The following is a 13,113-nucleotide window of genomic DNA, read 5'->3' as shown; positions in this document are numbered from 1 at the left end:
GGGCGGAGTGGACCGGAGAAGTGGTGCCGGAAGTACGCCGGGTACTGGTGTCATCTGGGGCCCGATTGCTGGTACTGGATTCCTGGTACTGGATCACTGGTGTCGACTGGTGCCGGATTCTTGGCGACGTCAACGGGAACCTGCTTCTGAAGAAGACACATGAAAATGCGCTGAAGAAGAAAAAAGCAAGGGAAGAAAAAACCAGCAAGGCCGAGGTCCTGAGATTGCTAGGATAACAGAAGGATGATGGTGAAGACAAGTTCCACCACAAAACAACAGCGTGGAGGGAGAGTGGGCAGGAAAATCCAGCCCGGGACAAGAGCCATGCAGAGGAGAGAAAAGAAAATAGCGATTCATAAGGCCCCACAAGGCCAAACCGACAATGGAAAAGAATAAAACAAAGTTCAATTGATTTTTTTTTGTGGTATGATACTTAGGAAAAAAATAAAAGAATATACTGACAAAAAGTTAGTAAACCGCGAGAGCGGGAAGGCAGTGAATGAAAAAATTTTTCAATAACCATTGAAACGTGACTTCTTAACTCCGTAGAAACTAAAAAACTGAGGGACCGCATGCCTAAGTCGGGCGGGAAGGCACACGCGCATGCGCGGTGCGGGCGTCAAGAACTTTCCAAGTTCTTAAAGTGAGAATATGCTGCCTGCTTGTCCTAGGATAACACCAGGTACAAAAAAGTACTTGTGTAAAATTTGTAAACTGCTTTGATTGTGAAAATCACACAGAAAAAAACAGTATACAAGTTCTATCCCTTTACCCTTTACCGTATTTTCTCGCATATAACGCGTGCGTTATACATGGTTTTTACATACCGCGCACACCCTTGCGCGTTATACGTGTGAGCGCGTTGTACAAAATTTTTTTTACATAGTTCCCCCCCGACGTCCGATTCACCCCCCGCAGGACCGTTCGCACCCCCACCCCGAAGGACCGCTCGCACGCACCTGCACCCCCACCCCCACCCCGCTCTACATTACGGGCAGGAGGGATCCCAGGCCCTCCTGCCCTCGACGCAAACCCCCCTCCCCCCAAAGACCGCCCCCTCCCCCCAAGAACCTCCGACTGCCCCCCCAGCCGACCCGCGACCCCCCTGGCCAACCCCCACGACACCCCCACCCCCCTTCCCCGTACCTTTGTGTAGTTGGCCGGACAGACGGGAGTCAAACTCGCCTGTCAGGCAGGCAGCCAACGACGGAATGAGGCCGGATTGGCCCATCCGTCCCAAAGCTCCGCCTACTGGTGGGGCCTAAGGCGCCTGGGCCAATCAGAATAGGCCCGGGAGCCTTAGGTCCCACCTGGGGGCGGGGCCTGAGGCACATGGGCCCAACCCGACCATGTGCCCAAGGCCCCGCCCCCAGGAGGGACCTAAGGCTCCCGGGCCTATTCTGATTGGCCCAGGCGCCTTAGGCCCCACCAGTAGGCGGAGCTTTGGGACGGATGGGCCAATCCGGCCTCATTCCGTCGTTGGCTGCCTGCCGGACAGGCGGGTTTGGCTCCCGTCTGTCCGGCCAACTACACAAAGGTACGGAGAAGAGGGGAGGGGGTGTTGTGGGGGTCGGCCAGTGGGGTCGCGGGTCAGGTGGGGGGGGCGGTCGGAGGTTCTTGGGGGGCGGTCGTTGGGGGGAGGGGGGTTTGCGTCGATGGCAGGGGCCCTGGGATCCCTCCTGCCCGTAATGTAGTGCGGGGTGGGGGTAGGGGGTCACCGTGGCCAGGAGGGTTTGGGCTCCCTCCTGGCCCGAACAACTAGCGTGGGGGGGGTCACCAGGGCCAGGAGGACTTGGGCTCCCTCCTGGCCCGAACAACTAGCGGGGGGGGGGGTCGCCAGGGCCAGGAGGACTTGGGCTCCCTCCTGGCCCGATATTGTCGGGGAGTTGGGGAGTCAGTGGGGCAAGAGGGCTTGGGCTCCCTTTTGCCCCGATCGTGTCGGGGAGTCGGGGAGGCAAGAGTGCTTGAGCTCCCTCTTGCCCCGATCATGTCGGGGGTGCCGCAGTTGGCTGGGGCAAGAGGGCTTGAGCTCCCTCTTGCCCCGATCGTGTTGGGGAGTCGGGACCGCCAAGAGGAAGCAGCAGGACACCGGTAGGAGCTTCTACATGATGGCGGGGAGGGGGGGTCAGGAGGCTGTGGGGGTGCGAGCGGTCCTTCAGGGTGGGAGTGCGGTGCGGGTGGGAGTGCGTGCAAGCGGTCCTTCGGGGTGGGGGTGGGGGTGGGGGTGAGCGGTCCTTCGGGGTGGGGGTGCGAGCGGTCCTGCGGGGGGGGGGTGAATCAGACGTCGGGGGGGCATCAGGCTTTCAGGGTGGGGACAGGACTTCAAGGGGAAGAGGAGTCGGGGCGGGCGAAAGGAGAGTCGGGGTGGCCAGAGGAGAGTCGGGGCGGGCGAAAGGAGAGTCAGGCGGCGATGGGAGAGTCAGGCAGCATGCGCGGTATACTGGTGTGCGCGGTATATAAAAATTTCTGTACATAAATTTGTGTTTTTCGCACGCTATACCCGTGTGCACGTTTTACACAGGTGCGCGTTATCTATGTGAAAATACGGTAAATCATCAATTGTACATTTTTCCTTAATAACTAAAGGCTCCTTACTAAAGCTTAGCACATGCTAATGGAATCAGCATGCACTAAATAAGAAGCAGCTCATTTTATATTTATGGGCTTCTTATCATTTAATGCGTGCTAATTATGCTAGTGCATACTAAACTTTAATAAAAGAGCCTCTAAGTAACAAAGCTTGTGCTATTTTTTCTCTCTCAAATCCAGATAGAAAATAACTTGAAAATTAAAAGAAAGGTAACTTCTAACTGGATTTAAAAAAAAAGATTTACAAACTAAGTAAAGGAAACACTGAAATAAGCAGCAATCCCTGCCCTCTTCGAGGGTTATATACACAGGATGTGGGTTTTCTTTTTGGAGTTGTGTTACATGATATTTGTGGTCACAATGCAAGGTACTAGCTTTTACAGGTAAACACAAAAATGCACTTGAAATCATCTGGCCACTTAATATGGTAAAGGATGGCAGATAGTGACCATAATGGCTTTTACACCATATAAAAATGAGACCCATGTAATACTACAGGATGATTTGGACTTTTCCAGTCAAAGCAGCCTGAACAGAGAGCCACATAAATAATCTGAATTGGGCCTATGATCTATGTGAAATAGTAAGATTAACACATAAAAAGCTAAAAGAAGGCAAAGCAGCACAACAAAGAAAAATGGGGAGGCCCAATAATCCACGGTGAAAACAATCCACCGATGAAAACAAAAACAAAAACTATGGATACAGATGTTCTGGAGATAATTTATTATACACTGACATATAAAAAGATGAAAATTTAATTAAAAATGTACAATGATAAAAAATACAGTGATTAAAATCCAACCGGACCCTACACGGTCCATGTTTCAGCGAACACGCCTTCCTCAGGGGTCAATGGTTTGCAAACTCACATATAAAGAATTGGACTGAAAACAGTTTATTGTCTTTAAACATGTGAGCAAAGAACACCGCAGACAAGCTGAAATTCTTTGCTCACATGTTTAATGTATTTGCATGCCTTTTACCTCCATTATATGCAAATCTCTCTCATGCATATCCATTAGGGCTATCCCAAAAACCCGACTGGCCTGGTGGTCCTCCATGACAGGGTTGGGAACCACTGATTTAGACGACCTCAACACCCTGAGTGTGGAACTCATGTGGTTCTGGGTGTCTGGGGGCATTGTCCAATAACAACAGAACCTTGAATTCCATTCATTTACTGGCAAGGTATTTTCTTACTTCAGCCACTGATGAAACCACTCAAGGAATAGTGCTCTTGTTGTCTAAGCCTTCTTGTTGTTCATCCAGTAAACAGGCAGCTGGAACTTATCTTTTCCCTTCAAGGCTCGGGGGTTCGCGGCTTTATAAATCAGTGTTTGCTTTATCATATGGCTTACAGCACTTGCATAAAGCAGCATGGTTAGTCTATTCCTTGCAGCGTTGAAGCCTGGTGCTTGCTTTTCCTCTTTGCTAATGAAAGTCCTCTGTGGCTTTCTCTTCCAAAATAGAGCAGTTTCATTGGCACTGAATGCCTGCTCAGTTTCATATCCCTTCTCTTCAATAATTTCCTTAAAGGTGACAGGGAACTCTCTAGCTGCTCTTGGTTGGCAGATGCTGATTCTCCTGTCACATTACATAGGCCATACCTGTGCCTGAATTTAATAAACCATCCTTTACTGGTCTGAAAGTCTGTGGATTGCGACAATCCACCTTCCCTTTTCCTTAAATTATCATACAAAGACTTTGTCTTTCCTCTTATCGACACAGAGTCTACAGGAATTCTCTTGTAGCAATCCTGCACCCATATAAATGTTGCCGTTTCCACACAAGAGAGATTGGTATCTCGCACAACATGTAATGTCATCGCACCTGCCTGTGTAGTTGCAGTAATGGCTTCACAGATTGGTTTTTCCTTCTTCTTTATATACCTAACGTTAGAATCATTAATGCCATAATGCCGAGCAATAGCGGAGGCTGACTTTACTGAAATAAAGGCTGCTTACTTTACCTCACTGGGGATCCACCATGAAGAGAGAGAGAACCCCCCCCAAAAAAAAAAACCAAAACAAAACAATTCACAAGATTACATTGTATATTCCAAAGCACATAACTTTTTATTCTAGTAATAAGTATTATAGCAGCATTTGGCAAATCAAAATAAATCAGTTTGGACATATACAATGGAGAGAAGAAAAAACTCATACAATCAGTGCCAGCATATTTCTGTAAGTATGGCACAGCTTCTCTAAAGAAACTCTGCCAAAGCATGGGGGTTTTATACAGAAAGTTTCTTTGTCTTAGACCATCCCCTGGCTGTGATTATGTATCACCTTATTGGAGCAGATATGCTGTCTATCTAACCCACTCCCAGTCCATGCCTTCATTCTTCCCTGGGAGGCCCTGGACAGGCATAGCTTTTGGAACTTTTTTCTTCTTGAAGTTTCCATTCTTCACACGGGTACATCGGTATCAATTAGTGCTGCCCGATTCACGATTCAAATCGATTCACAGATTCATTTCGGGTGAATCGATTTGAATTGATTCAACCCCCCCCAAAAAAAAATCAGCCTCCCGATTCACTGTCTGACCCTTCCCCCTCACCCCTTAAAGCAGGATCGGCAACGCTGCCGCTCCTGCTTTAGAGGGCAAGGGGGAAGGGTCAGTCTGGTCACTGTTATAGTGTTCGGCTTCCCCTCTATCCTCCCGCGCGTCCCTTTACCTGATTGCGGCAGAGAGCAGCCTGCAGAAAGGATCGCGAGTACTTTAGCAATCCTTGCAGGTTGCCATAGGCATCAGGAGCTGTCGTCCCTCTGCCGCGATCCTGCCTTTGACGTTAGAGGAGGGGCAGGACCACGGCAGAAGGACGACAGTTCCTGAGGCCTATGGCAACCGGCAAGGATCACTAAATTACCCGCGATCCTTTCTGCAGGCTGCTCTCTGCCGCAATCAGGTAAAGGGAAGCGTGGGAGGACAGGGGAGAACACACAGTCCTTCGGGGGGTGCAGGCCTTCAGGGGTGGGGTGCAGGCCTCCAGGAGGGGGGAGACAGGCCTTCAGGGGGGACAGACCTTCAGGGGAGGGGGTCCTGGTGTAGAAGTACACAGAGGGAGGGAAGGGGGGGTTTCAAAAATACGTGCATATGCCGGACTTGGGGGGGAATAAATAATGGGTGTAAAAACAGAGGAGTGGGAGAGAGATGGTGGATAATGGGATTTAGGGAGGTAAAGAACAGAAAGGAAGAAAAATTGGACACAAGGGATGGTGTGGAGGAGTGGTTAGAGATACTGGATAGGAGGGTAGTTGGGAACAGAAAGGGAGAGATGGTGGACCCTGGGGTGGTGGGGAAGGAAGGAGAGATGCTGGATGAAAGGTTAGTTGAAAAAAGGTAGATCTGTGGATGGAGATGAAAAAAAGGAAAGATGCCAGACCTCCAGAGGAAGGAAGGGAAATGGAAGGCGAGGATAGAGATAAAATATTGATGGTTAGCACGGAGAAAGAAGAAAAGAAGGAGACCCTGGCAAGCAAGTTATCAGAAGACAACCAGAGCCTGGGACCAACAAGATTTGAATATTGACCAGACAAGAAAAGGTAGAAAATATAATTTTATTTTCTGTTTTGTGAATGCAGTATATCAGATTTGAAAAGTATATCCTGCCAGAGCTTTTGTTAGACTGCAAATGTGAGCTAGGATTTAACAGAGAGAGGAAAAGTCTTTTTGTTTGTTTATTTTGTTTACACCACAGCGCCAGTGTAGTTAGGAGAAGGCAAAGTGGGTGAAGAGGCTATAAAATAAACCCAGTAGGATGTTTTATAAAAACATCCAATTGGGCAGGAAAATCGAATCGAAAAATCGATTCAATAGGCTGAATCGAATCGAATTTTTTTTTTCCTGAATCAGGCAGCACTAGTATCATTGCCTCAGTGCATTAGCCTGGTATCACTTTATCAGTTCTTAGGTTCCTGGATGGAGTGTCCTGCTGACTTGCATTTTTTTTCAGCACTGTTAAATAGCTCATTGTCTTTACAGCACTGTTTGGTATCCTGGAGAAACTCTTCACAGCAAGAGATCTACACATCCACATACCACACATTAGCATCTCAGCATCTGAAGTAAAACCAGTTTGTACAAGCCCGTGACTTCAGCAACTCCAGCAAAATGCAGGAATAGGTCTCACAACCTATAAAAGTCTCCCATAGGCTCCTGTCATCTATCTCACTATGAAGAAAACCAATAATTGAACCTTTTCTGGTAAGATCTTCATTTTTTTCCTCTTGGGAGCACTTTCACTAGCACTTGAAGTCTTACACTTTGTAGCCATACTGTAAATATGGATAGAGATCTGATCGGTTCCTGAAGAAGAGGCAATTCTGTACCAGATATGGGTATACAGTATCTCTGGTTTGTTAAACTTTTCTCTCTGCACTCCCCAGCAACAAAAGCATGATTATTTAGGCACACAAGCTTTCCCACCTCCTTTAGTTTAATAACATAAGAATAGCCTTACTGGGTCAGACCAATGGTCCATCAAGCCCAGTAGCCTGTTCTCATGAGGGCCAATCCAGGCCACTAGTACCTGGCCAAAACCCAAGGAGTAGCAACATTCCATGCTACTGATACAGGGCAAGCAATGGCTTCCCCCGTGTCTTTCTCAATAACAAACTATGGACTTTTCCTTCAGGAACTTGTCCAAACCTTTCTTAAAACCAGCTACACTATCCGCTCTTACCACATTCTCTGGCAACGCGTTCCAGAGCTTAACTATTCTCTGAGTGAAAAAAATATTCCTCCTATTGGTTTTAAAAGTATTTCCCTATAACTTCATTGAGTGTCCCCTAGTCTTTGTAATTTCTGATGAAGTAAAAAATCGATCTACTTGTACCCATTATACTCTACTCAGGATTTTGTAGACTTCAATTATATCTCCCCTCAGCCATCTCTTTTCCAAGCTGAAAAGCCCTAACTATTTTAGTCTTTCCTCATACGAGAAGAGTTCCATCCCCTTTACCATCTTGGTCGCTGTTCTTTGAACCTTTTCTAGCACCACTATATCTTTCTTGAAATAAGGAGACCAGAATTGAATGCAAAACTCCAGATGTGGTTGCACCATGGAGCGATACAGGGGCATTATGGAATTCTTAGTCTTGTTAACCATCCCTTTTTAAATAATTCCTAGCATCCTATTTGGTTTTTTGACCAGTGCCACACATTGGGCAGAAGGTTTCATCGTATTGTCTACAATGATACCCAGATCCTTTTCTTGGGCGCTAATCCCCAAGGTGTACCCTAGCATCCGGTAACTGTGATTCAGGTTATTCTTCCCAATGTGCATCACTTTGCATTTGTCCACATTAAATTTCATCTGCCATTTGGATGCCCAATCTTCCAATTTCCTAAGGTCTGCCTGCAATTTTTCACAATCTGAATGCGTTTTAACAACTTTAAATAGTTTAGTGTCATCTGCAAATTTAATCACTTCACTCGTCGTTTCAATTTCCAGACCATTTATAAATAAGTTAAATAGCACCAGTCCCAGTACAGACCTCTGGGGCACTCCACTGTTTACTCTCCTCCACTGAGATAATTTACCATTTAACCCTACCCTCTGTTTTCTATCTGATAACCATTTCCTAATCCACAACTGAACTTTGCCACCTATCCCAAGACACTTTAATTTTCTCAGGAGCATCTCGTAAGGAACTTTATCAAAAGCTTTCTGAAAATCTAGATAGACTATATCGATCGGCTCACCTTTATCCAAAGAAGTCAAGCAAATTTCTGAGGCAAGACCTCCCTCGGCTGAACCCATGCTGACTCCGTCTCATTAAATCATATTTTTTATTTATTTATTTAGATTTTTATCCCGTCCTCCCAGTAGCTCAGAACAGTCTACAAGTAAACATTCACAATGGAGTATAATTGGACATACAAGATTATACAGTAGATTTAAATGTTTGGACATACATGACTGTGTAGCAGTTTAAATACAGGGACTATACAGCAAATTAAGAGCAGTAGTTTAAATATAAGTAGTTTAAATACACGTTTAAATACAAGTTATTGAGTACAGGCTGAGAGAGGACTATATAGGAATTAGGGGGAAGATTAGAAAGGAGAAGGAAGAGTAGAGGTGGGGCTTAAGTTTGATTAAGTGCTCCACAATTTTATTTTTTATAATCGTTTGTACCATTTTGCCCAGCACCGAAGTAAGGCTTACCAGTCTGTAAATTCCTGAAGCCCCTTTTAAAAATTGGTGTAACATTGGCCACCCCTCCAATCTTCAGGTACTGCAGACAATTTTAGCGATAGGTTACAAATCACTAACAGCAGGTCAGTAATTTCATGTTTGACTTCTTTTAGTACTCTGGCGATTTATCATTTTTAAACTTGTCGATTTGGCTTAGTACATCCACTGAGATTTCTTTCAGTTCCTCAGTTTGCCCAACCACACTGAAGCAAATGCTGAAAAACCCCCGAAATTTTCTCTCTGCACCCTGAAGTGCTGGGAAAAAAGTGAAATTCTCTCTGCACGCTGAAGCAAGTGCTGAAAAAAAGTGAAATTCTCTCTCTGTATGCTGAAGCAAGGGCTGAAAAAAGCGCCAAACTTTTTCTCAACACTCCAGAATGATGTCATTTTTTGGGGGGGAGGGGGTAGAGCTAGCAAGATAAAAAATGTGAATAATCGAAGTTGTGAGTGCTGAACCTGCGAATATGGAGGGAGAAGTGTATATATATATATATATATATAAAATAGGCTTCCTCAAAATTCCATTTTTGAATTAGCTTTGTAAAAGCATACCAGAACATGCATGTACGTACAGTATATATATTATATATTTTGGTGTCTTTTTACAAATCTATTTCAAAAATGGAATATATATAGAGGGGCATAATAAAAAAAAACATCTAAGTCAGTTTTGGATCTAAGTGGTTAGTCGCCTAAAGTTGGCAGTGTCTGAAGTCCATTCTCAAAAAATACGTCCAAAATATTTTTTTTCTGAGAATCGTCTACCTGTACATCCAGCCATTTGATCGTCAAGCTTTATACCCCATTTTTGTCCAAAAATTTGTCCAAGTCTAAAACGCTTAGAACAAAACCTTTCGGACGTGGGAGGGGGCCAGCAAAGTGATGCACTGGCCACCCAGACGTGGCAACAGAGTAGTGGGGCACCTTACAGGACACTGCTGCAAACTTCACAAAAAGGGTGCCACATAAACATCCCACCATAACTCCCTTATAGGCTATGGTGAGCCCCCCAAACCTACTAGACCTACCTGTCTACCACCCCAATAGCCCTTATGGCTGCAAGTGGCACCTATATGGCACTACAGTAGGGTTGGGGGTGCACATTTTTCCCCATGAATGCAGTGGTTAGAGTGGCTTATAAGCCTGGGTCCTCCTCTCTATTGTTCACTAGCCCACCCCCCAGACTACTTAAGCCATCTCTGTGCTGCTCTATTATGCTTTCCTATGCCTGGTGCTGAAGTTCTGCAGGCAGGCATGCACGTTTTATTACGATTTTTATGGTATTGTGTGTGTGTGTGTGGGGGGGGGTCAGTGATCACTGGGGCAGTGTGTGGGGGGGGTTCTGCAGTGGTTATCTGGTCATTTTGGATACCTTCTGGGCACTTAGACCTGTTTCTAGATTGCCTAAGTCACAATGTACAAATTCCATTTAGGCAGCCTTGTTAAACTTGCAGTACGACTAAGTCTAGGCCAGCCCACATCACGTCCTCACCACTCTTCCTAAAACACCCCTTTCAGCTCTGGGTGTACAGCAGTACTGAAAAGGCCTAAGCTGTTTTTAGATACGTCTAAAACTCGTTTTGATTATCGGCACTTAGACAACTTGTCTTTTTGATCATCCAAGTGCCGGTTTAGGTGGGATTTTAGACGTATTTCCATTTCGATTATGAGCCCTATAGGGTTTTTTTGACCTGTGATGGAAACTGGGTTCAAGATGCAGTAATAAAGTTACTAGTCTAGAATCTTTGAAGTCTTTTCCTCTTTTTAGACATAATTTCAGTCCCTTGTGCAATATACTTTTGTTGTGAAAAATTTTTCTTTTAGCTTACAGCAGCATCCCATATAAAAGTGGTGAACAACTAAGATTAGGACAGTGGTCAATAAAAGCTATATTATACAAACAAGAATTCAGACTACCTATATGTAAGAGTTCCTAAAGTACTGTATTGATTTAAAATTATATAAGTTAACATAACTATGTTAACATTGACAGCCTGCAACCAGACCATGAAATCCAATAAGTCAGACATCCCAACCTAGTAATGATATATTTGTTCACCTTCTTCCTGCAGCAATTTCAGTTATCCACTGACCACATATGCTAAGATTACATCAGAATATTACTACAGTACTACGGAGATATCATGATGATAGCCTAGGACACAGATGTGCTTTATGTAGCTCTTGGGCTCTGACCACATTGTTAACTGTTTTTCTTTAAGATCTTGACATCTGAAGCTCTGTTTAACTGACAAGGCAGCAAAGTTACTCATCTGTAGCAGGTGTTCTCTGAGGACAGCAGGCATATATTTTCACATGTGGGTGACGTCATCCACAGAACCCAGCATGGTCAAACAAAAATTGTACTGTCATTTTAAAACCTTAAGACTGCCCATATTGTGCATGTGCTGGCGCTTTCCTACCCAACATCAGCTCATGGGACCTGCAGTTCAGTAAGATAACTAAAAAGCCAATTAGGGGAAGTGGGAGGGTTGTGAGAATATATGTCTGCGGTCCTCAGAGAAGACCTGCTACAGGCAAGTAACTTCTTTTTCCAAGGACAACCAGGCATTATATTCTGGCATGTGGGACTCACAAGCTGCCAGGATCATGCCTCTGAGAAGAGGGTTATTGACAACTACTATGAGCTTGGCAAACTGAAGAGGTTGTTGGGAAGTCGGCATATTAGTAGAGAAAAAATTTTGGCCGAACCGACTATCTTGTCTAGAATGATTCTCCAAATAGAAATGGGATTTGGTGAGAATTGATGACCTTAACAGGAGTGGAATGTAGATGGGCTACTGAAGTTGCCATTGCTTGAACTTTATGTGCAGTGACATGGTTTTGAAATATCATTCCAGCCTGAGTATAGACAAAGGAGATACAGTCTGCCAACCATGTGAAGATGGTTCTTTTGGTGAAAGAAGCTCCAAATCTGTTAGGATCAAGTTGAGTGGTAATTCTGTGAGGCTTGGTCCATTCTAAGTAGTAAGCAAGAGCATGTTTAGAGTCCAATGTGTGGATTGCTGCCTCACAAGGGTGAGAATCTGGTCTTGGAAAGAAGACAGGTAGAACTATGGACTGGTTTAGACGAAACTCCGAGACAACCTTAGGGAGTAGAAAGCTGTATAGGGTGGATCTGAAATGAATGCTTGAAGTATACTAACCCGGTGTGCAGACGTAATAGCTACAAGGAGACCATTTTCCAAGTGAGATGTTTGAGAGATAAAGTTGAGAGTGGTTCAAAGAGAGGCTTCATCAGAGTGGAAAGTATAACTTTTTTTATTTTTTATTCATTTGCTACAAATTTTATAATAAACTCAGGAAAATCCAATTACAACTATAAACATAAAGTTACAAAAAAGAAAAGAAAATCAACAGTGATCTAGTCCACATCATCTAGCCGGCAATACAGTCCTTTAGCAAAGTAATTAATATAGGAAAAACATTTTAAACTTATTTAACTTCTAAGAAGGCAGAAGTAGCATTTATATATCTGTACGTTTCTTCAATTATCCTCCCTAGTTGGAAAATAAATAAAAACTCCCTAAAAAAAGGGGAAAGAGAAAAATCTAAGATATTGCTGGAACCAGTTTATCTTTTAGAAAACCTTCTAACTGGACTGGGTCTAAAAAGACATATTTATCACTTGCATATGATGTAAGGCATTTACATCAAAATTTTAAGAAGAAGGTCACACCCACTGCTAAGGCCCTAGGCCTAAGTGCTAGGAACTGCTTCCTCTTCATTTGAGTCTGCTTAGAGACATCAGGAAATATAAGAATTTGTTGGCCACAAAATAGAGCCTAGTTTTTTTGTAAAATATAATTTCAAAACAGCTTGTTTCTCGATCTCCGTTTTGAAGACTACTAAAAGTGTAGCATGCTTTGCAATTGTGTCTTTAGATGATTCAAGAAACTGAGAAAGATCTAAGCTATCTGGAGAAACTAATTTATCAATTTCCCCCTCCACACCCTCCTTCCCTAGAAGCCTTCGGAACATAATAGAGGTTATCAGGTTGAAAATTATCCACTTCAGAATATTGCAGAATTTTCTTCATATACATTCTTACTAGCTCTAAAGGGGATAGGAAGTGTGTAATCGGGAAATTCAGAAAACAAAGATTCCTAAATCTCATATAGTTCATTTCATTTTGGCATGAAATAGTATACTTTCTTTAATATTAGATAGAGCCGTACTATGTAAATTACCCACAGACTTATCCAATTTATCTAATTTATTTCCTAGCTCTGTTATTTGATCATCATGCTCTTTCATTTTAACAGTTACATCTGAGGAAAATTGAAAGTATAACA

General features: G+C 44.1%; 1 protein-coding gene across 12 annotated transcripts in view; it reads right to left on the bottom strand.

Moving 5' to 3' along the window:
• Nucleotides 1-13,113, bottom strand: part of EVI5 (ecotropic viral integration site 5) — a 363,365-nt gene that overhangs the window by 116,246 nt on the left and 234,006 nt on the right. Inside the window, exon 19 of one of the 12 annotated variants that reach the window (XM_033916079.1) lies at nucleotides 37-146. The exons of the other annotated variants lie outside the window; for them this stretch is intronic. Coding sequence (XP_033771970.1) covers nucleotides 51-146 — 96 coding nt within the window. The 3' untranslated portion in view covers nucleotides 37-50. Of the gene's footprint in view, nucleotides 1-36; nucleotides 147-13,113 lie in introns of those variants that run through there. 12 annotated transcript variants of the gene reach the window in all.

Source organism: Geotrypetes seraphini, chromosome 12, assembly GCF_902459505.1.
Source record: "Geotrypetes seraphini chromosome 12, aGeoSer1.1, whole genome shotgun sequence".
In the NCBI taxonomy this organism is placed as follows: domain Eukaryota; kingdom Metazoa; phylum Chordata; class Amphibia; order Gymnophiona; family Dermophiidae; genus Geotrypetes; species Geotrypetes seraphini.
Note: the sequence above shows the minus strand (reverse complement) of the source record. Positions and strands in the feature narration are given on the sequence as shown.